This window comes from Sinocyclocheilus anshuiensis, unplaced genomic scaffold (genome assembly GCF_001515605.1).
Source record: "Sinocyclocheilus anshuiensis isolate Anshui unplaced genomic scaffold, SAMN03320099.WGS_v1.1 scaffold1644, whole genome shotgun sequence".
NCBI lineage: Eukaryota > Metazoa > Chordata > Actinopteri > Cypriniformes > Cyprinidae > Sinocyclocheilus > Sinocyclocheilus anshuiensis.
In genome coordinates this window covers 97635-122732 of record NW_015557451.1, presented here as the reverse complement: position 1 = coordinate 122732, position 25098 = coordinate 97635, and the positions used below count along the sequence as shown (strand labels likewise).

Genomic DNA, 25098 nt, shown 5'->3' with positions numbered 1-25098 from the left:
AGAGGGCACTTTCTCTCTCGAAGAAAAAGGGCAGGTGCTCAAGCCCCCTTTGATGTCTATGTGTGCACGTGTCTGCCCATATGTGTTACACACTATTCAAAATTATGTTTTTAAAATAAGTCTTTTATGGTCACCAAGACTGCATTTATTTGAAAAGTGCTGTAAGAACAGTAATATTGTGAAATATTATTACAATTTATAATGTAATTTATTACTGCGATGGCAATGCTGAATTTTCAGAAGCCATTACATATGCTCAATCAATTTTGGAAATAAAAGAAAGTTAGCATTTATTTTAAATAGAATTTTCTGTAACAATGTAAAAGTCATTGCTGTCACTTATAATCAATGCAACGCATCCAAGAAGTATTACTGATCTTACTAACCCAACCCTTTTGAATTATAATGTAGTTTTTGTTCTAGCCCAATGATTGTTCAAAAAGCATCAAATATGCGGAAAGTGTTCACACTGAGTGTTTCCTGAAACACGTCTCCTCCAGCATATCTCTATAGCCAAAACACATCAAAGGCCTTCTCAGAAGAGAAACTCACAGATAGCCTACAGCAGAGGTGCCCAAACTCGGTCCTGGAGGGCCGATGTCCTGCAGAGTTTAGCTCCAACCTGCCTCAACACACATGCCTGGAGGTTTCTAGTATGCCTAGTAAGTGCTTGATTAGCTGGTTCAGGTGTGTCTAACTGGGGTTGGATCTAAACTCTGCAGGACTGTGTTTGGGCACCCCTGGCCTACAGCATTTCTCCATAGTGTCAAGTGCATCAACTGGGCATGAGAAAGGTATAGGTCTTGACCACTGATCTATTGACCTTTTTCTGATTTTCTTTTCTTTTCTTCTCCGTTTTTCCTATATATCCCAATTTTGGCGTTGTTTAGATTGATAACTACTATCACCCAAAACTATGAGCAAACACGTATATTTGGAAAATGGTACCTCCTCTGAACAGCATTATATAATGCAAGTCAATCGATGTTCTGTCTGGTTTGATTGAACGAGAAGCTATTTTTAATCAAGCAATGCAAATTCTTAACTTAAATGTTTAGAAAAATCCCCAAATGAACGCAAATCAGCCTAAATTCTGTCTACCCAACTAAGCACATTTTCCCTGCACAATTCAATCAAAATCAGCCAAATGTAGAGTAAACCATTCCAATCTGGCAACATTGATGAGTACTGTATATAACAACAAATTAACAAGTAAAAAACAGAAGCGATGCAACAGATGCATGTGAGCCATGATGATAATGGTTCTACACTGTCTCTCTCTTTTTGAATTATTGGTTTGCCTTACAGTACAGTGTACAGTATAATATTATTGTAACTATTTTAATCATTTTTATCTTAAATTATGCTTTGTTATTGTAAATAAGCCTGCATGAACAAGCACGCTCATGTATAAGAAAAAAAACTGCCTAATGGTCAGTGGACCGCTTGGCCTTATATGAGACACGGTGCAGGTCGGCTGCATGTTTTTGATACATCTAATTAAAAATGGCTTTTCACTTCATCCCTCCTCCACGTGGTGTATGGGAACAGAGGCGGGGGTGAAAGGGGGGCATTGTGCGGAGCGGCAATGGATCCTGGGGGTGAGGAGAGAGAAAGAGAAGCCCACTCAACTGTGTCCAGGTTGCCATTGTTGGAAATTCCCTTCCTATTCAATGCATTTTAAATAGAGCTCCGAATATTCGGACGCACCGACAAAGTGAGCGAGCCGCAGGGGGTCTTTACTCCAGTAGTCCGTGCAGTTATAGTCTATAAACCGCTTGACGTATTATCTCATCCCATCACCTTCCTCATCATCTCCCTCAAGTTAAGTTATTTTTTGCTTTTATAACATAACTTTAACATCTGGTGTATTTTTACATAGGCCTACACGATCTTCCATTATCCCTTTCAATAATAGGCTACTTGAGCTAATTTATATTTTCCTTCTAGGTAACCTGATAACGCTCACAGTCAGTTTTTTTGTTTGTTTTTTTACCTTCCTGTGAATCAGATGATTTGCAATGTCGCCTATTGAGATTTCACATAAATCTTAGTAGACCTGCCAATACAAAAGGTGTCTCTCCTTCTCAAATTCTCAATTGGCGCAGTAAATGACTTGTAGTCATTAAGCTGTTTAAAACAGGCAGATGTCAGAATCCTGAGGGGTATGAACTCCCTTTTTGCATGCATTACAAGCATATGTTTAAATATAAAAAGCCACGAAATTCGTTTTGACTCATATTGGTAGGCTATATAACTCAGTTGTCTAAATTAGCCTACTAGAGAGCAGCTATTAGCATTAAGAGAAACGCAAAAGAGGGAGAAAGAAAGAAAAAGAGACGGTGTTCCGCGCCATTGAAATGCAAATGTCAGAACAAGGAGAGATTGTATTTTTGTGTGAGTGTGTGTGTGTGTGTGTGTGTCTGTGTGTCTTTGGAGAGGAGGGGAGGGGGGTCCGCAGAGTGGACAAGTTTGAGAAAGAGGGGACTTGTTGAGGAAAAACAGCCACACACGCACTCGCCAGTTCACACAGCAACAGCGGACGTCGTCATGGTCCGCTTCAGCAGCCCACACGAATTTTAAGTTTATTTATTTTATTTTATTTTTTAACTAACTCTTTCAACAGAAGCCGATGTTGTCTTAACGCGTTCTGCAAGGTGGATTATTTACGAACAGAGGAGTTCGATACTTGGTTATTCATTACCGACCTTATAATTTGCGTTGCAAAGTTGGTTGATGCCCGTAACTCTCACCGTCTGCTCGTGAATCATGTCACGCCGGAAACAGAAACGGCCCCAGCAGCTCGTTAACGCGGACCCCGGGGGCACGCGTTTGATGCCGCAAGGTGAGGAAATCAATCCTTTGTTAATTATGTGTTACCCTGGACTAATTGATCGTGATGCTATATTATTAAAAAACGACTGTTTAATTAAAAAGTTTTTGCATAACTAGTTTTAGTTTACCAAGAGCACCTGTTATCCAAATAATAATTGTGTATACGTTTATCTTTATTGCTAAAAATAGGAACTCTTTATCACCTGAAGAACTATGATACAGGTTAAAATGCACTAGTGCGTTCGGCCCTCCACTTAGTGAGCCATTGTTTAAGAGCAGCAGCAGCTCACATTTCTGCCATGACCTGACTTTTTTAAAAATAAGTAGTTTACTGACATTTCCTGCTCAAAATGTCTGCTCAGTGTGTTATATTGAAAGAAGGCTCTTGAAGACATGGCCAGAGGGTTGGTCTAAAGGTGTTCATCCGTATGGCCGGTCATTATGTTGACATGAATCACTCAGGAGCCATAACTGTGTTAGCTTTTCACTAATGTCAGTCCTCCAAGAGACTTGCAGCATAGTCAGTTTGATTGCTGGGGTTCTTTTATGCATTTAGAGGAGTCTCCTATTCAGTGTGAATAAGGTGCAGGCAAGGGGGAGGGGACGAAGGGGGTGTTTGGGTAAAGATTAATCTCTTCTCACTCTGTTCTCTCCTCTTCTCCCTTATTCTCTCTCTCATGTTTCCATGTGCTCCTCTTTTCTGCTCCCACCGTGTTCCCCCCTTCCCACTCCCTTGCCTCTATTCACTTTGTACCTCTGCTCAGTTGGGGGTTCCACTGTTAGAATACAGAGAGGAGAAAGAATGCACCATTGCGTGCATGCATGGAAGAAAAATTTAGCTAAGGAATCTTAAAGATACAGCACCTTTGTGATTCGATTTCTATAGCTATTGGCAAGAACAGGTAGTAAGTTGTGAAGGGATTTTTTTTAGGGTTGAGTGTTTCTGGTGCATTTTAGCAGATTTGATTGCACAAGTCTGTGTACAGTCATTTTCTGTATCAGTATGCCAGAGAATGGAAATAGTTCATCTGTCAGTCAACCCACTATTTTCCCAACCCCCTTCTTCTAGTTCTTTTTCTGCGCTCAAGATTCTAAAAGAATTTGACCTTAGAGCTCATGAGGTTAGGTCATCTAGCCAATCAGAGCGCATGGACAGTGCCCAAAACCCTTTCTATGCCCTGACCTCTGACCCTGTGTGGGGTCGGGGGGAAGGGTGAATAGAGAGATGAAAGATGTAGTTGATGGACAGAGGGTTGGGTTAAGAGGGGTTATGGGTTGTTGTGGTGATATCTATTGTCCTCTAAAAAGCATTGCAATAGCTGCAAGGTGGTTAGTGAGTTGTGGCAAGAGTGAGGACAGAAAATGTGAGTGTGGTATATGAAGGTTGTGATTTAAGGGTGAAAGATCATTAAGAATGCAGAATGACAAGTGGTATTCAGCGTTTTGGTGAAAGAAAACTGTTGACAAAGGAGTTGGCCTTAATAGGAAGGCTTTCTCATAACTCGTTCTTATAGAACTCTGTTAAAACAATTAATATATAAATTGAATTATAAAATAATTAAACAATGCTACAACAATATTATGTTTTCAAATAATTGCCATTGTCTGATAAATCGATGCTATATACTTATAAACTTCTTTTTTTTATTTTCCAGATGACCAGCTACCAGTGAAATCTCCATCCACCTCTCTTGCCTCTGAAACTACCTCGTCATCTTCCTCTTCCTCTCCTACATCCCTTCAGGACTGTCAGCCTCCTTTGGCCCCAAGACCATCTCCTGGTGGCCTTCATGCCCCCTCGCTCCCCAATGAGAGCTCATCTCCTCTCCATTGGCCAAATCACATTGCCTCATATTCTACATCTCTGCCTAATGCACACTCATCTCTCTCTCCAGACTTCCCACATCCTTCCCTGTCCTCCCAGACCCACTCTCCTCCCCCTAGCCAGCAGAAATCCACTCATATTCCATCTCATCAGCCCCACTCCACTGTGACATCCCCACCAATGGGTATTTCTGCAACCACCACTACCTCCTCTTTATCCTCTTCATCATCGCTGGGTGCCCCACCACATCAAGGAAGTCCTAGTCCCATCCACCAAACTCCTTCATCACCTTCAGAGCAACTCCAGGTGCCTCCAACCCTTGCTGTATTATTAGAGGAACTTCGGGTCCTGCAGCAAAGACAGATTCACCAAATGCAGATTACAGAAGAAATCTGCAGGCAGGTGCTGCGCCTAGGTGGTATTGTCAGTGCCCAAGATGCACCTCAGGGATCTGTGGAGGGTCAACAGAGTGATGCAGGCTCTAGCTCCCCACCTAATACTGTCTCCCGTGCCTCTTTAATTACCCAAGCTCCTACAACCAAGCCCAACCAATCTCACACAAATGGAACCAGAACTCCTTATTCCACAACTTCATCCGCAACATCTTCCTCATCCTTAGTCACCTCTTCAGCCTCTGTGCACCCTCTATCTCTAACGCTAGGACTTCCACCTCGCTACCTCAATGAAAAGTCTCCCAACACCTCCATCAGTCATGGCAATGGCATGAATTTCCCAACTCCTCCCTTGCCCACGGTCAGCCTCTCCCATGATTATCTATCTCTCAGTTCCACTGTTAGTATGTCAAATGGATCTTCAAGCTCCTCTTTAGGCCGCCAGCAGCACATCTGCCGGTTCTGTGGGAAGGTTCTAAGCAGTGACTCCTCACTACAGATCCATCTGAGATCCCACACCGGTGAGCGTCCATACCAATGTCCTGTCTGCCTTAGTCGTTTCACTTCCCGCGGCAATCTCAAAGCCCACTTCCTTCGTCACCGTGAGCAAAATCCTGAGCTGTCACTCTCTCTCTTGCCACCTGTTCTGTCTGAACAGAGCCAATCAGGATCTGGCTCAGGGCCATCACAGAGGCGCAGAAAACGTCGAGCGGAGGGTCAGTGCCCAAGATGCACCTCAGGGATCTGTGGAGGGTCAACAGAGTGATGCAGGCTCTAGCTCCCCACCTAATACTGTCTCCCGTGCCTCTTTAATTACCCAAGCTCCTACAACCAAGCCCAACCAATCTCACACAAATGGAACCAGAACTCCTTATTCCACAACTTCATCCGCAACATCTTCCTCATCCTTAGTCACCTCTTCAGCCTCTGTGCACCCTCTATCTCTAACGCTAGGACTTCCACCTCGCTACCTCAATGAAAAGTCTCCCAACACCTCCATCAGTCATGGCAATGGCATGAATTTCCCAACTCCTCCCTTGCCCACGGTCAGCCTCTCCCATGATTATCTATCTCTCAGTTCCACTGTTAGTATGTCAAATGGATCTTCAAGCTCCTCTTTAGGCCGCCAGCAGCACATCTGCCGGTTCTGTGGGAAGGTTCTAAGCAGTGACTCCTCACTACAGATCCATCTGAGATCCCACACCGGTGAGCGTCCATACCAATGTCCGGTCTGCCTTAGTCGTTTCACTACCCGCGGCAATCTCAAAGCCCACTTCCTTCGTCACCGTGAGCAAAATCCTGAGCTGTCACTCTCTCTCTTGCCACCTGTTCTGTCTGAACAGAGCCAATCAGGATCTGGCTCAGGGCCATCACAGAGGCGCAGAAAACGTCGAGCAGAGGATGAGGAGCCATTTGGGGTTAAAGGTAGTGTAGGTGTGCCAGATAGTTTAGCTCTTGGTTTCCTGTCTGGGTCATCTCATCCATCTCCCTCCTCCCTTCCGTTACCACCCAGTGTTGATCTGGCCCTGCTTTCCACTGCCCACTCTTTGCTACAGCTTAACCGTGCCTCAGCTGCAGCTGCAGCCTCTGTTTCCACTAGTGTGCAGTCATCATCTTCATCCATCACCTCTTCTGCTATGACTGGTCAATTCAAAGGTGCGAAGCAGCAGAGGTTTGATGAGAATACACCACCACACTCTACCTTACATCCTGGTTCTCCATATTCCCAGCTGGCACACCTTCCGAAGATTCTCTTCCCATCAGGTCCCTCTGCCCACCATCCTAGCCTTGCCCTTCTTCGCCCTCCTCACCTCCCTTCCCCTCACCTCCCACTTACCTTCCCTTTCTCCTCATACCCCAAACCTCAAAACTCCTCTTCTCCATCCTCCTCTCCTTCCTCATCCTCTGCCACCTCTGACACCTCAAAGCTGCAAAGACTGGCGCAGAAGTTAGAGAAGCAGCCCCTCCTAAAAAGCACTAATGAAGGCCAGGCACAGGCTAATGACATATCCACCTCCAACGCTAATGCTATCTTAGCTTACAGGAGGGAGATGATGGCGGCCTTAGGGCTGAACCCGAGTCCTAGCAGTGAGCCAGCCAGCCAAGAGCTCCAAGGGTCAACTGCCTCCTCTTTGGTTCCTAATCAGTGTGGGGTGTGCCTCCGTGTCCTTAGCTGCCCAAGGGCATTACGTCTCCACCAGGCCACTCACTTGGGTGAACGTCCATTCCCCTGCAAACTCTGTGGCCGCTCCTTCTCCACAAAGGGAAGTCTAAGGGCTCATCTAGCCACACACAGAGCACGTCCAGCCAATGCACGTGGCCAGAACTCATGCCCACTCTGTCAGCGCAAGTTTACCAATGCCGTGGTACTGCAGCATCACATTCGGATGCATCTGGGGGGCCAGTTGCCTCCAGAAGGTAATGGGGACCTGCAGTCAGAAGAAGACCCTGGTCAAATGGATAGAGTTTCTTTACCCAAAAACCCTCAGTCTCTTCCTCTAAATATGAGCATGTCTGCCTCTGCCAGCTTACTGGAGTCTGAGACTAGCCTAAGAGATGCTACATCGGGTGATGCAGATCAGCTCATGGAGTCAGATCAAGATCCCTATGACAACACACCTGAGACTAGTCCAACTGTCACCCTGGAGAAGGAGGACCCCTCAGGAGAAAATAGCCCAGCTGACAATTCAATTCCAGCAGATGAGAACCATTATGGCACAGTCCATCACAGCAAATCTCAAGTTGTCAGTGGCTCTGCAGAAGAGGATGAAGACACGCCCTTATCTCTCTGTACCCGGACCAACTCCCAGGACACCTTACTTGATAAAAAATGGCACAATGGCGCTTCACATCAAACAGTGATCAGCGGGCCAAATCCTAGTTTAAGCTCTGAAGCTCTCAATCTGTCACCTGCCCTCACTCCACCCTCCAGCCCAGGGTTGTCCACTGAGTCAAAATCAGACCAAAGCAGCAATCAGACAACACTTCATGTGAATGGAATAGACCGTGTTCTCGAGTCCAATGATGGTGACTCTCACCCAGCCACAGAGAATGCTTATTTGCACATTCCAGACAGAGCTGTAGAGCAGAAGGTGAAAGCTGAGGATGCACAAGAGTCTGCAGAAGAGGATCAAAGGAAAGATAGAGAAAATACTGAAGTGACATCACCAGAGACTCCTGTAGCCCCTCCACAACCACAGCGCTCAGAGAAACCTTACAGCTGCACAGAGTGTGGAAAAGAATATGCTAGCCGCAGTGGATTGAAGGTACATAGATTAATGTGCTATTTTGAAGAAGATGGAATGTTAGATGACATTTGTTTCTATGAAATATTCATTAACTACCTGTGATATCATGTTTACGTTTATAAGACTTCTAATTTTTGTGTTTCAACAGGGGCATATGAAAATCCACAGCGGAAGTATGAATCAGGTGGCCAGTACCACATCCTCACAGTCCTTTGAGGGAAAAGTTGTGGAGCGTACAGAGGAGTCAACCCATCGAAAACTGAGAGGAGACGATGCTAAAAACATGTCAGAGGAAAGTACAAATAAATTGTCCTTGACTGAGCATCCGGTGTCTACCACTGACAGAGACGACAGACCTGAAGACACTGCTTAAAAGAATGTGATTAGTTAGGTTTTAGCACTATTCTTGTTTACTGATTTCTATGACAACCTTTTTCAGCTTTGTGGTTAGGAGTAGTTTTTAATTGTTTGATATTGTAGAATATTAGTAAATCAGTCCATATGTAATAGTAGTGCCTTTTCATGAAGACAATTAAATCATATTGATAAAAGACTTGGTAAGTCTTTCGACTTCAAATATCAGGATGCACGGAAATTGGATCTTGAAAATAGTATTTGTGTATAACAGATGACAAGCAAATTAATTATCTGTCTAAGTGCAATTTCAGAAATCAATTTGGAATTCCAGGATATACATAATAATACTTGTAAAACATTTTAAAATATATATTTTCAAGCAAACTCTAGGAAAAAAGGGACTGACCTGATGTGTGAGATGAGAGAGGATTGTAGGGATCATACCAAAACTGATCAACTGATGTGCAGCTGAATGTAAATATCAATTTTGTTTAATGTACCCTGTTTTTATCTTCTTTCATGCTGCTGTACTTTGTAGGCATTTCTGTAAATAGCTGCACTATATCTGTGACTGCTAAAACTCTTATTGACAAGGGAGGTTTATGATGACAATGATAGGATTGTATTGCTGAGAGGGTCAGATTTACTTTCTGCACAATGCCTGTTCTTCAACTTTCTTGATTTAAAAGCTCCACTGATTTAGTATTAAGGATTTTTATTTGATTATGAAAAACAGCAAATCGGATCAGTTCTGATGATGGTACAGATGAGCAATTGCTATAGATTTAAGCTTTCAATATTTTTGTAATCTTGAAGGTTGAAGCAACTTTGTTGGCCCTGTTGAACTCTATCAAGCTTTGTGTTGTAATTTTCTTGGATGTAATGTGGTCCTAACTTGTCAAAAAGAGAAATAAAGTCAGAATGAATGTCTCAAGATTTGTTTTTACTTTTTTTTTTAAATGTATGTGCATTTTTTGTAATTGCACTGAACACAAAACTGCCACCTGTTAAGCTATTTTCAGAATCCGATGAGGCTTTTTTGTTCTTGTTCCATAGTGCACTTTGTCCTTCAGCAATTGTCTACCCCCACCCCTTTTTAAAAAAAAAAAATCTGCTTCCTTGAATGTTTTAGTTTCCCAGATTGATGGTGTGCATGTTGATGGCTGTATTTGTGTATGTTGTGTGTGTGTGTTTGTTCACACACACATACTTGTGTAATGCGATTGAGTGTGCAGCTGTACAGACTTCACTCCCTCCCCTCAAACACCCTCTTGCTTTCTATGTCATGCTCTCTTTCATATGCTCGCTCTTTCATTTTCTCTTTCATTCTTTGCCTCTTTCACTCTCTTTCCTTCCCACCCCCCCTGTGTAATGCGGCTGACACACAGGAAGCTCTAATCCTCGCACAATGTCCCCCCTCATCCCCCCTGAGCGTCTCTGCGCGGGATGAAGGGGAGGTGGAGACCGACCCGGCCAGCTGTCCCTAAAATGGCTCCTAATCCTGCCTCTGCTAGGCCCTCGAAACCATGACAACCTGTAACCAAGGAGAGAAATGTTGAGGTTGAGAGGGAGACGAACAATGAGCCAGAAACAAGGCATGTGGTAGAAGTTTGTCCACATGCATTCAGGAAGGGATAAAGACATATCTCAATCAAAAATAAGGAAATCTTCAAGAGACAATGCCAAATATGCCAAAATGTAGCATCTAAGAGGCAAAAAAGCAGCAAGATGTGATGAATGGTTCTACAATGAGTTGTTAATGATCTTTAAAAGATGATTTTGAAATCAGTGGATGTAAAGTAAAGCTTTCCATTTAGACTCGGCACTGCAGGTGGTTCATAAACCAATAACCCCACAGTTGTAAATGATTGTACAACTGCATTTTGTTTATGTTTATATATAATATGCATATATATTTAACTTTTATAATGTTCATTTACACTTTTTTTTTTTTTTACGGCAGTTTAGTAAATATATAGCCAAAAACAAGTTCATAAAATAAATACTAGGGGAAAAAAAAAACTGGTTGCAATAATAAAACAGGTAACATCTAAAGTACTAAAGTAATAGTAACAGCAACAATTGGAAAGTGCTTCCTTTGCAAGTCAGAAAAAAATTGATGTGGTGTAACATCCTATTTTGACCACACGATGGCGACACATACACAGGTGTGTACTGTAAATAATCCAAAGGCGCAAGCAATCATTTTGAGTTACAGAATTGTATATGTGGAAATACAACATTCATAAGGCAAGGTGCCTGAAGTGCAAGCCAATCCTAAAATGTGTGCAAGGGATTTTAATCTTCACTTTCGAACATCTCCAAAGCAAAAGCTATAATATCATATTTTATTGAATTCTTTTTCTTTTTTATTTCCATTCATGTAGATGACTCGGGGTTAGTTGTCACATTTTACGCCAGTGAATATTTCTCAGGATATATTTTAATTTTAATTTTAATCGTTAAGTATATCATCAGAGATGTCCAATTGTCAGTTTTATTATTATTTAGATACTTTTATAGTATATATAGTAGCATATATATGGTATACACTTTGAATTAGTTTTTTGTTTACTTTTAAAGATTTAGTCATTTTGTTACGCACTTTTGTCATATTATTTTTTATAATTTATATAACTATATAAATTTATATGAATTCATTTATATAATTGTATTCAGTGCTTGCGTATTTTAGTACTTCAACTTAAAAGTATTTCGGTTAGTTGCCAAGGCAACATTTCTAATTTTGATGTAAGTTTTTTTAACATTTAAGTTGAGGTTTTTAACGTATGCCTAATATATTTTATTTTATTTCAGCTATATTTCAATGACCGAAAGCGATTTTACGATAACAGCACTGCTTTATCTGTGTCGACTACAACATTTTTTTTTATTTTTTTGGAGATCTGTTTAGCTGGTATTTTTCATAAGTTCATCCAGACGCTCATTATAATGGTTCAATAGTTTAGACAGCTGTGCTCTGTCCCTTTTCTCATCCCCTTACTCGCTGTGTTTGCAATCTGTATTTGAATGAGAGCAGAAGTTCATCAATCTACTTCAAACGTCTCGAGCGCACGAACTGAACGGTAAGGAAATCGAGCGCGAGCCGTGACAGAGAGACCATATGACTGAGATCTCACGCGGCGAAATAAACATGAGCTGCAAATCGACTTCGATTGTGTCTGCGAAAATGAACGGCAGACAAAACATCAGTACAGGCTGCATCCTGATGCCAGTTCAGCACCTGGAGGAAAAGGTCATACAAAACCACTCCACTCAGCTCTTGTGTGCTTGCCGACATTTAAAGCCAGAATTATTATTTCATAAAGCTTTAAATTACACAGACCTCATTGTAAAAATGCATATTTACAGGTTTTATATGGACAAGACTTTAGCTCACTGTACATAATTATCACGAATTTATTATCGATATAAACCTTTAGTTTAAACCTTTAGTCCAATTGGTTAGTTACAGTTAGTTTATATAATGCACTGATGCACTGAATATTCTGCTTCGCTTAGGCTGTAACCTTGAGTGATTTTGTTTTATAGTTGTTTTTTCAGAGCGCTTATCAGCATGTCCTGAACCTTGCTCTAAAGATCTTGCATTAGTGTGGCTGGTTAATTATCACGTGCAGTAATTGCCTACTGTCCACCCACTCATCTCAGTTCTTTAATCATCCTCTCTATCTCTTTTTGTCTTTCCTGAATGCAGCTTTCTTCTTTTGTGATAAGACCTTCCCAACCATTACACGGGGCTTTTAATCAGATCTATACGACTGCTGGAGTTAGTGTGTGAAATGTGGGAATGATTCTAAGGGCCCACAGGGTCTAAAATGATGTACAACAATTTTAAATTCTAAGTATGAATTCTAAAATTTAAACTACCTTTTTAAAATGTTGAATTTAAACAATCAGGTGACCCAGAATCCTACTGCCCTAATGTATAATGTTAGATGTAGCCGCATCCAGTGCAAAATTCCCATTCACTTCCCATTCAGATTTCAGGATGTCATTAAGTCTTATTAGTTAACCTGTGCCAAAATTATGCCTAGTTGTCAGTGTATAGTTTGGCATAGTCAGCATCAATGGCTCTCAACTTTGAGCTTCAAATATACAAGCTGTCAATTAACTAGACATGTCCCGGTATGTGCATAATTTTCATACCGTCATGTGAAGACATTTCCCAGCCTGTGCTCTTGAGCATAGCTCTTTTGAGCCCACTGAACCTTAAGGAGCATGTGACAGATCAGCATGCTGGTGCACCATGCTAAAAGTGAGAGAGAGCGAGAGATAAAATGAGAGAGAGTTGAATTGGACTTAACGTATTAAAAATCCCTATACTTGGTCTTGGTTGACTAGAGATCAGGTGGATCAATGTCCACGTCAGGGATGGTGATTGTTTAAGCCGTTGGCTAAGACACACAAACCTGTCTCACGCAGTAAGGAATATGAGCAAGCTGGATGCTTTTCTTACATGTAGACCTTTTTCTCTGTGCAGCTTTGTTTACACACCTGTAAAAAGCCATTTGCCATGATGTCTAATGGATCCGTAATAGCCATATGTACAATTGAAAAGCAAGAGCGTGTATGTGAGCTCTTTATGATTGCCCTGTTTCTTTGGAGATTATTATATGTGCGTGCATGTGTGTGTGTGTGTATATACTGAACACTCTTCTTCTATATTCCCCAGATGTCACCTGAAGATCTCAAGAATTAGCTGGGAACCTTTCAGACCTTCTTAAAACTCTTGTAGCTGACTGTAGAACTGGTTTAGACAGTCTTTTTTTTGTATCATCCAACCCATCGGCCCTTTAAAACAATGGCGTCCTACAGCCCTGCATCCACGGAGGAGCGGTCCTCAGAGGTGTCGGACGTAAACCTGAAGGCAAATGGCTCACAGGAGTCCATGAAACTGAAAAAAGAAATATCTTTGCTCAATGGTGTGTGTCTCATCGTGGGAAACATGATTGGCTCTGGGATCTTTGTCTCACCCAAAGGCGTACTGATGTATAGCGGCTCCTATGGGTTGTCTTTGTTAGTGTGGACAATTGGTGGGATCTTCTCGGTGTTCGGGGCGCTCTGTTATGCTGAGCTCGGGACCACCATCACCAAGTCGGGTGCCAGCTACGCCTACATCCTGGAGGCTTTTGGAGGCTTTTTGGCTTTCATCCGTCTATGGACTTCTCTTCTGATCATCGAGCCCACCAGTCAGGCTGTGATAGCCATCACCTTCTCCAACTACATGGTGCAGCCCATCTTCCCCACGTGTATAGCGCCCTACGTGGCCAATCGTCTGCTGGCTGCAGCCTGCATATGTGAGTTGATGCATGTGGATGTGTGTGTATATGTTTGGGAGTTGCTTTTGTAGTTTATCTGTGAAGATTTGTGTATCTCAAGTCTTCAAGAACAAAATTTGAGCTATGAAACTTAAAAGGAATAGTTCACCCAGAATAATTTACCTACCATTCCGTGGAACACAGAAGGAGAAATGTTGAAGAATATACGCTACTGTTCAAAAGTTTGGGGTCAGTAAGATTTTTTTTGAAGGAAGGACGTATTAAATTGATCATAAATTCTGTTCTTCTGAACTTTCTTTTCATAAAAGGATCTTTAAAGGGGTCATATGATGCTTTTTTAAAGATCATTATTTGGTGTATTTGGTGTAACAGAATATGTTGACATGCTTTAATGTTCAAAAAACACATTATTTTTCAAATACTGTACATTATTGTAGGTCCTCTATGCTTAATCTAATAACAAAACAGTAGCTGATTCAGAAGCGCCAGATATTCATAGCAAAGTCAGAATTACCTCCTCTCCTAGGTTCACGAAACGGTCGTTCATAAAATGCATTGCTGTTCTGTTGTAAGTAATCTTAAAGATTCCTAAATGCATCTACTTTCGGAAGGCCAAATAAAGTGCTTTTGCTTTCGCACTGAAACACACAGCGTCTCCCTGACATGGCTGCTTCAGCACTAACTGCGGTTACTGAAACCACGCCTTCTTTCTTTGCGTGCACATTTGGGCGGCATTATGCAAATATTTCCACATAGTGAGGTAGATATGTGGGGGCGTTAGAACGAGCCGTTTTAGGGGGGCGTGGTAGAGTCTTAACTTTGATAAAGAATATCTCTTTGGTTTTGAGACTTTAGTCTTTGCAACTTCAGGGATCTTATCTATGCACAATCAGCTTGTAACACTCCAAAGAGAAAGGAAAACTTGAAATCGCATCATATGACCCCTTTAAAAAATGTGTCATGGTTTCAACAAAAATATTAAGCAGCACAACTGTTTTTAACATTGATAATAATCAGAAATGTTTTGTTTTTTTTGAGCACCAAACAGCATATTAGAATGATTTCTGGGTGACACTGAAGACTGCAGTAATGGCTGCTGAAAATTCAGCTTTGCCATCATAGGAATAAATTACATTTTAAAATAAATTAATAGCGAAAATAATTATTTGAAATTGCTATAATATTTCACAATATTACAATTTACTGTATTTCTTTTTTTAAATGCGGCCTTGGTGAGCATAAGAGACCTCACAGACCCCAAACCTTTGAACATTCTCAACATTTCTCCTATTGCAATCTACGGAGAAAAAAGAAAGTGTTTGAAATGACACGAGGGTTTGTAAATGATGACAAAATTTAAATTTTTGGGTTTAATTAGCTCTTGAATTCAAAGTTTAGTTGCATTTCTGCATCCACTGCATGTTAGTTGGGAAAGTAAGTAACACTTTAAAAGATTGTGTGAACAGTGAAAGAATTGGCAGCAGGAAGTGGGTAGCAGGTAGCAGGTTAACATTACACAAACACGTGAACAAAGAGCTACATTTACCACAGACAGCAATAGCGCACGAAGTGGCATAAAACATCATGAGCAATATATGGAGTTCAAAAGACACTCACAGACAAAGTAAAATAGATCTATGGTATTATCATCTGATACCATCACTTTACTGTAGTACCATCACAGTCCTTTTTTTGTAAGGGGAGAAAAACGAAATTATGAGGTTATGAGAAAAAATGAAAGCCTGTCGGAATTTGATGTTGAGTGGAAAAGGGAAGAAGAAGAGAATGTGTCAGATGAGTGCTGCTGATGTGGAGGGTTACATTCACGTGATTCGTCTCGCTCAGCACAGACATGCACAATTGCGCAAAAAGTGCAAACTGAAACAAAAAATGACAATTGAACTGGCAGTTCTTGAAAGGCTTCAGAATTTTGAAATCTGAGAATTTTTTCACACACGTAATCTAGATAAATGGTTTTCAATCCTGGTCCTGGGGACCCATCACTCTGCACATTTTGTATGTCTCGCTTAACTGACACACTCAGCTGAACTCATGGAGCTCTCACCTGCTACAAGTAAATGATGACAAAATTCTGTCATCATTTACTTGTTCTCATGTCATTCCAAAACTGTATGACTTACTTTATTCGGTGGAACACAAAATATGCTATTTTGAAAAGTGTTGGCAGCTAAACAGTTTGGTGACCATTGACTACCATTGTTAAAAAATAAATAAATAAATAAACATTTCTCTAATTTTTTTCATTTATCTTCCACAGAAAGAAAGAATATCTGGAATGGATCTGGAATGGCATGAGAGTGAGTAAATGATGAAAGAATGTTCATTTTGGGTTAACTATCCCTTTAAGCATGCTTAATATTTACATTTAATTAAGAAGCCTATCTCAAAATAGGCTCACTAAAATTGAATCACATTATAACATGGCCATATTCCACAAAAAAGAAATAGTTCACCTCAAAAATGAACATTTTGTCATCACTTACTCATGTCGTGCTAACCACATGAAACGCAGTGGAAGTGAATGATGTTAGTTTTATATTTTCATTGTTTGTTCATTATAAAAGATGACATAACCATACAGGAATGAGACACTTTTCCACGACATTCTAATTTATTGAGATGCACCTGTATATGCCTGTGACTGTGCTATCTGCCCTCCTTAAGCAGAGAGACTCTAGATTAGAAACGGGTGTGCGAGCAGTTTATGAACTTGAGGCAACATTGATAGCAACCGTAATAACAGATAAGATGAAGTTGGAGCAGGGCTAGAAAACATTTTTTTAGAAACATCTTTTAGAAATGTAACCTAAGCTTAAAAGCCACAGGGAGGGTTTGTGTGTGAGAGAATTTTAATATCCACATATTATATCGTTTTTTTCCTGTTGTTTAATGTGTCAGACAGTGACTGTATCTTGTAAGAGTTAGTAAGTCATGTGACACATTGTAACTTCCTCATTTGGAGTTAAGGCTAACACACTCTCGCTCTCAATTTGAGTTCAGTTTCCACTGTTTTATTTCCTGTATGAATGCACTATCAAAGGGTATCTGCAATACAAAGCAGTACAAGTTTGTTCTAAATTGTTCAAATGTGCCCTCATGGAATGCGGTATCAAAGCACAGGTGCTTACAGCTGGATTTTCTGTACGACAGAAAAAATGTCCCGCTCACGCACGCAAACTTTAGTGCTGTCCTAAGCTGTTTCGCTCCTTGCAAAACAACCAGCAGGAGTGCTAGAGTCAGCAGCCCCGCTTCCTCAAGCCAGGAAGACTACCTTACAAAAGACGCACACATGATCAAACACTTGCTCACACGCTCCCTTTGTCTGAACCTCACATAAATCAAGACATTCCAGGGCCAGAACAAACTGGCCCCTGAAGATCATTGATCCTCTTGGAAAACAGGGGAAGACCGTATCCATTTCGTGTTATTGCAGTGATGTTGTGACTAGACTCAGACTCAAACTCACAAGAAAACCCATGTGGATCCTTAAAGGGATAGTCCACCCAAAAATTAACAGTCTGTCATCATTTACTCACCCTCATGTCATTCCTTGCTTTCTTGCTGGGGGATACACACCATTTTGGTTCCCATTGGACTCCATGGGGGAAAAAATACAATGGAAGTCAATGGGAATCAAAACTGGTAATCAACATTCTTCAAAATATGTTCTTTTCAGCAGAAAAAATATATGCATACGGGTTTCGAATGACATGAGGGTGAGTAAATGATGACATTTTTGGGTGGACTATCTTTTTAAAGCCTAATACATCTTGAGCACAAAAACACCAGGGCCTGTGCAAGTCGCAAAATATATATATATAAAAAAAGTTTCATCTTGACCTATGTTTGTTCTGTAGGCTTGCTGACCTTTGTGAACTGTGCCTATGTGTAGTATGGAACACGCGTTCAGGACTTCTTCACCTACTCAAAGGTCATTGCCCTCATCGCTGTCATCATCACTGGCCTGGTCAAGATATTCCAGGGTAAAGACACCACAGGAAACTTTTTACTCCTGTATAAGGTTTTTAACTTTGTATCTGTATATATAATATAATCTGATTATGCTGGTTTATGTGTGTGTTTGTGGTCTAGGTTACACACAGAATTTTGAAGGGCTGTTCTCAGGTTCATCTCGGGATCCAGGTGATGTTGCTCTGGCATTATATTCTGCTCTCTTCTCCTACTCTGGATGGGACACGCTCAACTTTGTCACTGAGGAGATCAAAAATCCTGAGAGGTAATTTATCTATAAATGAAATATCTATCTATCTATCTATCTATCTATCTGTCTATCTGTCTATCTGTCTGTCTGTCTATCTATCTCTCTATCTAAAGGCCTTAATCTTTGATTCACTCAATTCACTGAATGTCTAATTGAACACAGCAAACATGCTGTTTTGTGGGATGCTCAGGTCCGTTATGTAACAACAGCTCTCCTTCAACCTTCCTTCCCACAAACTATCCAAGCACTTCTCCATTTAGGCCTCTGGGTAGAAGTAAAAAAAAATAAAAATCTGTGGACATATGAAACATATTTGTCAGCATTAGGCAGAGCACTGCTTTACCAGCTCTGAGAGTTGTAAACTTAATTGTATGCATGGTAATGCATTCTGCTGCTCTCTGGTGGTCATCGTGTTTTGCAGAAATCTCCCGCTGGCCATTGCTATCTCCATGCCCATTGTCACAGTGATCTACATTCTTACCAATTTGGCTTACTATACAATCCTGCCCATTCCTGCCATCCTGGTCAGTGATGCCGTGGCTGTGGTGAGTATTCATCTCTGGTGGTCGTCAATATTGTTCATCAATATAGATTAATCTCTTAGCTGTTCTCATTAGAATTTTGTTTTTATTAATTTTTAAAAAGAACAATACAATAACATAACATGTTTTTTTACTGTTCAAAAGTTTGAAGATTTTTGAAAGAAGTCTCTTATTCTCACCAAGGCTGCATTTATTTGTAAAAACATTAATATTGTGATATAATATTATAATTTTAAATAACTGTTTTCTGTTTTAAACAATTTTTTTTAAATGTAATTAATTTCTGTGATGGCAATGCTGAATTTCCAGTCTGCAGTGTCACATGATCCTTCAGAAATCACTCTAATATTTTTCTTTCTTAAATGCCTTTACTGTCACTTTTGATCAATTTAATGCATCCTTGCTGAATAAAAGGGTTTATTTCTTTCAAATAAATAAATAATAATCATACTCAAACTTTTGAACAGTAGTGTACATTAAAAAAAGAAAAGAGAAAATTGGTACAAGAGTTTCTTGGCTGATTCAAGTTTTAATTCACAGACATTTGCAGACCAGGTATTTGGATATTTTAATTGGACAATACCAGTCGCTGTTGCCTTCTCCTGCTTTGGAGGATTAAACGCTTCAATAGTGGCTGCTTCAAGGTGAGTAGTATCTAACATGGGTAGTTTAATCAGTGTCATTGTTGCCATCTGAATCACCACATTATTTCATCTCATGGATCATTTTCATTCTAACTTTCATTCTTAGCTCATTTCTCATTTGTGTATTTCCACTCAGGTTGTTCTTCGTGGGCTCCAGAGAGGGCCATCTGCCAGACTACCTGTGCATGATTCACATCACCCGCTTCACCCCCATCCCTGCCCTACTCTTCAACGTCAGTTCCCATCTCAACATCTCCATTTGTGTCCTAATATGCTGTATTACATGTACTAATGTTCTATTTCAATCCTGTGTTTTCCTTTGTCTGTATTCCATGTCTTTAAAGTCATCATTCATGTCTGTAAATCTAAGTGTAGCTATTCTCAAATGACTTGTTGTGTGACAGGGTGCCATGGCTCTTGTGTACCTGTGTGTGGAAGATGTCTTTAAACTGATCAATTACTACAGCTTCAGCTACTGGTTCTTTGTGGGTCTGTCTATCCTGGGACAGCTGTACCTGCGATGGAAACAACCAGACAGACCACGACCACTAAAGGTAAACAAACCAGCGTCTGCCATGTATTATTTTGACTTTTTTTAAATTAGTGAGAAAGCTAAATCCAGCAACGCTTGATTTTTATTTCAACCAAACCAAAGCAACACTCAAGTGTTGCTTATGGAAGCCAGTTTCTGCCTCAGAGTAAAAAACAAAAACAAAAGAAACACAGGGACCTGTTTGTGAGATAAAAGTCACACTGTGTTATATAAAGTCACATTGTGAGATATAAAGTTGCAATTGTGATAAAGCCTAGAAAGTTGCAGTTATGAGTAGTAAAGTCACAGTTGTGAAATGTAAATATCTGGCATCCTGCTGTTGTAGTCATCATAAATTATATGCATTAATATATTATATATCATAAATATTAATATATTAATACATCATAAAATACATGCATTTTCACGTGAGTAGGTTTGGTCAGAAGGTGTTTGCTAAGAATATAAAAAATTAAACAAGTAAATGGTCTTTCATACTGTGTGCCTTTCGTACTGTGTGATCTTAAAGATATGTAATATTTATGAATAACTATATATTAATTTCCATAGTGTTCATGCATTTCAATACATAAAAAGTTACCAATTATCATGTAGCCTTAAGTCAGAAATGTAAATATACATTTGCGAACAGAAGTCGTGTTCGCATGAGGAAACGCGTTCCATTCAGTCGGTTTCATACAGTACATAGGCAAACTATAGGTATTGTCATTACTCATATCTTTATTATAGATTTATGCTTAACAAATATATCACAGAGGAGCGCCAAAATACGACTCGAGCAGACTCATTGAATAATTATCACTCATTTGTCTTACCTTTTCTTTTTCTTTCAGCTCAGCCTGTTCTTCCCAATTATATTCTGCCTCTGCACAGTATTTCTTGTGGTGGTGCCTTTATATAGCGACACTATCAACTCATTAATCGGCATTGCCATTGCCTTATCGGGAGTGCCCGTCTACTTCCTGTGCTGCTATCTACCTGCCACACGTAGGCCTATGTGGCTCAGGAAGTTTATTGGTAAGTCTCCTAAAAGTCATTTAGGTTTACAGAGTTCATTGCTGCTAAAACTGATATGTGTCTATTTTCATTTCCTCTTCACCAGCATCTTCAGGCATGCTCATTCAGAAGGTGTGCTACTGTGTTCTTACTGAGATGGACAAAGAAGGTGAAAAGGCAGAGTAGAAGAGGATGAGGCACTGGCAAGAAAACTGGAATAATCTCTGGATTCAAGACTGGGCATGCAATACTAAAGCTGCTGATGTGATTAAACTTGTTTTTACACTGGTTTATACAGATATCATTTTAGATTGATCAGATGTCATGTGAACCCCCACCCCCAAGTCAATGCAAGTCCTTTATATTTATTAGAGATATTTATGCTGCGTTTTGATCAGTTGAATGCTGGTTTGATGGGGAACAGTAAACCAACTCCTTGCATGTGAAGAAACTTGGACTTTGAGGTTGTTGCGGGGATGAAATTATAGCACTGATAACAGAGAAATTATTTAGAGACATTTGTACAATTGCTTTGAAATAGCCATAAACCTAATTGTTGCACATTAATACACACATAAATTTAGATGCTTGTACACTGAGAGTCTAATAAAAGACCTTGTTTGTTGAAGAAAGGAATTGCCACTACAACATCTTTATCTTTACAGGTGTGTATATGAATATCGAAAGCAGTATTTTCCATGTTTTCTTTTCTAAAGACTGAAATGACAACGGCAGTGTTATTATGGATTTGTGATAACTGGTTGGATAAAAAAAAAAAACGAAATAAAGGACAAATAATGCAAAACCTGTGCATGTTCATCATGAAGGGACATAAATATTAATGTTAACATTTAGTCAGCCATTGTTTTTAAGTGCTTTGGATGAAAACTACTATGGCAGGTCTTCCAGCCAGTTCTATCAAACCTTTACAATTAATCCAGAACACAGCAGCAAGATTAATTTTTAACGAGCCAAAAAGAACGCACGTCACACCTCTGTTTATCAATTTGCACTGGCTACCAATAGCTGCTCCCATAAATATCAAGGCATTAATGTTTGCCTACAAAACCACCACTGGCTCTGCACCCCTTTACCTAAATTCATTACTTCAGAATTATGTGCCCTCTAGAAGCCTGCGTTCTGCAAGTGATCGTCGCTTTATTGTGCCATCCCAAAGAAGCACAAAACGACTTTTACGGACTTTTAAATTAACTGTTCCCTCCTGGTGGAATGACCTGCCCAACTCAATCCGAGCAGCTGAGTCCTTAGCCATCTTCAAGAATCGACTAAAAACACATCTCTTCCATCTTTATTTGACCCTCTAACTCTAGCAATCTCTATTCTAATTCTATTCTTAAAAAAAAAAACTTGCCCTCTATTCATTTACTAACTGCTTGTTTTCTTTAAAAAAACAAACAAAAAAACACTAGCTTAAAGGGGTCATATCATGCTCCTAAAAAGAACATTATTTTGTGTATTTGGTGTAATGAAATGTGTTTATGCGGTTTAAAGTAAAAAAAACATTATTTTCCACATACTGTACATTATTGTTTCTCCTCTATGCCCCGCCTTTTTGAAACACGTAGATTTTTACAAAGCTCATCGGTCTGAAAAAGTGAGGTGTGCTCTGATTGGCCAGCTATCCAGTGCGTTGTGATTGGCCGAATATCTCAAGCGTGTGACGGAAATGTTACGCCCCTCACCATACTGTTGATGCCGTGTCCGGCCGGAGCGACGAGACAAAAACATTAAAACCCATTACAAACGCATTATGCAAATCTTCCCACATAGTGAGGTAGATATGTGGGGGCGTGTTAGAACGAGCCGTTTTAGGTAGGTGTGGCTGACTCTTAACTTTTATAAAGAATATCTCTTTGGATTTGAGACTTTAGTCTTTGCAACTTTACAGATCTTCTTTATGCACCAAGAGCTTGTTACACTCCAAAGAGAAAGGAAAAATTAAAATTGCATCATATGACCCCTTTAAACAAAAAAAGCAAAAAGCTTTAAGCTTAAGCAAAAAAAGGCCTTTAACACTAGCTTGCTCTATTCTTTTTATTTATTATATAATAATAAAAAAAAACCTTGCTGCTTGTACTGCGTTAAGCTAACTGAGACTTGATATAGCACTTGCATATCATTGCATTAAGCGGAGACTTGTTATAGCACTTGCATATCATTGCTCTCTTGTCGATTTTGATTGCTTCCATTGTCCTCATTTGTAAGTCGCTTTGGATAAAAGCATCTGCTAAATGACTAAATGTAAATGTAATTTGTGTGTATGTATGCATGTAAATGAATGGAGAGAGTGATAAGGCAATAAGATTGCTCTTAATGGCAAGAAAACACAGCACAACACCATTTCTATTAAACACATATCTTAATTTTTCCACCCATCCCTTAGTCCTTCTCAATACATATGTACAAAGCCATCACAATTCTCCTTTAATGTCTTAACCAATCGTCTCTTCCCAGGGCCTCTTCTGGTCTTGCTTGGAACAACTTGATTTTCCTGTTGACACTGGTGCTGCTGACTGTTGGAGAGGGTTATGGGTAAAAGTCTGCCTCAGAGGACCTTTAAAAAAAGGGGCAGGGATACATGAAAATTGTGAACAGAAAAAAAACATCTGTAATACATAGCTGTAATCTGTAATACATCATCTGTAATATATAGCTTCACAAGTGTACACACATTCATAGTATGCCAACAGAGTTACAAGCATTTTCATCAATAAACACTTACATTTCATTCAGTACCAAAATGTATTAATCTAATTTCAAATGTCAGTAAGATTTTTTTTTTATATATATATAAACGTTTATTCAGGAAGGAAACATTAAATTAATCAAAAGTGACAGTAAAGATATTTATAATGTCACAAAAGTCTTATATTTCAAATAATGGCTCGCAAATCAGCATATTAGAATGATTTCTGAAGAATCATGTGACACTGAAGACTGGAGTAATGATGCTGAAAAGACCGCTTTGCCATCACAGGAAAACAATAACACTTAAAAATATATTCAAATAGGAAACAGTTATTTTAAATTGTAATAACATTTCACAATATTACATTTTTACTGTATTTTTAATCAAATAAATGCAGCTTTGGTAAGAAACTTCTTTAAAAAAACATTTACATAATCTTATTGACCCCAGTCTTTTGAGCAGTAGTGTAGGCTGTAGACAGTTCACTAGGTTTTGAAACAGAGCTATGAAGAGCAAACCCTCACCTTTGGCCGCCATATCCAGGTGTCCTTTAATTCTTCTTTCTCTCTCCTCCAGCTGCTGAGCCAACTGGGCATTATTCCATCCTGAGTGAACGAATACAGAAACATTATATAAACATTATACTACGGGGCCGTTGAATGCTTGAATCTGATTGGCTGACGAACGTTCTGAGGCGTGCAATTATTTTCAGGGAAACGCACGGCGAACGTAGTTCCAGGCAGCTCTCTTGACCGCATTACAGTTCCATATCACTTCGCGTAGTTAACTGTAATAACTGAAATTAGCATACAGTAGGCTACCTATACAGCACACAGGAATTACTGCAATCACACGTGCTCGCACACGCACACTACGGTCACGCAGTTTGCACAAAAAGCCATATTAAAAAAGGATTTTTTACACGGCACCCCTGCTCTCGACAGACGGCACCCCGGTTGGGAAACACTGGCCTAGTTCACACAAGCTCTCTCTCTCTCTCTCTCTCTTAGAGACGCTGCTGCAGAACACTGTTGAGGGACGCACAGAGGTAGACTAGTTCAGTGTTTACCAACCTTTTTTTAGTCGCGGCACCTTTGGAAACTTTAACAAACTTGTGGCACCCTACAAAATAAATTGTCACAATATTTGAATTTCTAACTTCAATATGATAATTTGAAAAGTATAGATATTCAGTACAGCAGGGAAGAACTGCAGAATATAATGTCATACAGATATTTTTAATATTATTAAAAAATTTTGTCCATCAATGAGCATGAACGGTATACGAGTGGAGCGACTGAGCGGAGCGCACACGCATAGAGCGGGATAACACGCAGCGCATCACACCACGTGAAAGTGAAACCTGAGCGTGCAGTTTCAGTGCATCTCTAATTATTGGCGACATCAGAAATGGATATTATATAATAGCTGCTTTTTTGAACATTTTAGCAAT

General features: G+C 40.0%; 3 protein-coding genes and 1 pseudogene across 5 annotated transcripts in view; 2 read left to right on the top strand and 2 right to left on the bottom strand.

Moving 5' to 3' along the window:
• The window catches only part of ccnb1ip1 (cyclin B1 interacting protein 1), a 7990-nt gene extending 5159 nt beyond the window's left edge, over nucleotides 1-2831 (bottom strand). Inside the window, exon 1 of one of the 2 annotated variants that reach the window (XM_016474783.1) lies at nucleotides 2754-2831. The gene's annotated coding sequence lies outside the window, so the exon portion shown is untranslated. Of the gene's footprint in view, nucleotides 1-2708 lie in introns of both variants that reach the window. The other variant, XM_016474781.1, reaches the window with a different exon arrangement.
• LOC107679266 (sal-like protein 1) lies at nucleotides 2749-9578 on the top strand. 2 transcript variants are annotated; one of them, XM_016474777.1, is made up of 4 exons: nucleotides 2749-2845; nucleotides 4491-5096; nucleotides 5782-8318; nucleotides 8449-9578. In XM_016474777.1, the coding sequence occupies exons 1-4, from the start codon at nucleotides 2770-2772 to the stop codon at nucleotides 8671-8673; spliced, it is 3444 nt and encodes a 1147-aa protein (XP_016330263.1). In that variant the 5' UTR covers nucleotides 2749-2769; the 3' UTR covers nucleotides 8674-9578. The 2 variants fall into 2 exon arrangements, with proteins under 2 accessions (XP_016330263.1, XP_016330264.1); XM_016474778.1 differs by having other exon boundaries at nucleotides 4491-5253; nucleotides 5936-8318.
• Nucleotides 9579-11731: 2153 nt separating this feature from the next.
• LOC107679238 (Y+L amino acid transporter 2-like) lies at nucleotides 11732-21884 on the top strand (annotated as a pseudogene).
• Nucleotides 21885-23200: 1316 nt separating this feature from the next.
• The window catches only part of LOC107679275 (mitochondrial inner membrane protein OXA1L-like), a 10883-nt gene continuing 8985 nt past the window's right edge, over nucleotides 23201-25098 (bottom strand). Inside the window, exons 9-10 of the mRNA XM_016474791.1 lie at nucleotides 24170-24250; nucleotides 23201-23510 (exon numbers count right to left, since the gene is read on the bottom strand). Of these exons, the coding sequence (XP_016330277.1) occupies nucleotides 23389-23510; nucleotides 24170-24250 (203 nt within the window). The 3' untranslated portion in view covers nucleotides 23201-23388. The remainder of the gene's footprint in view (nucleotides 23511-24169; nucleotides 24251-25098) is intronic.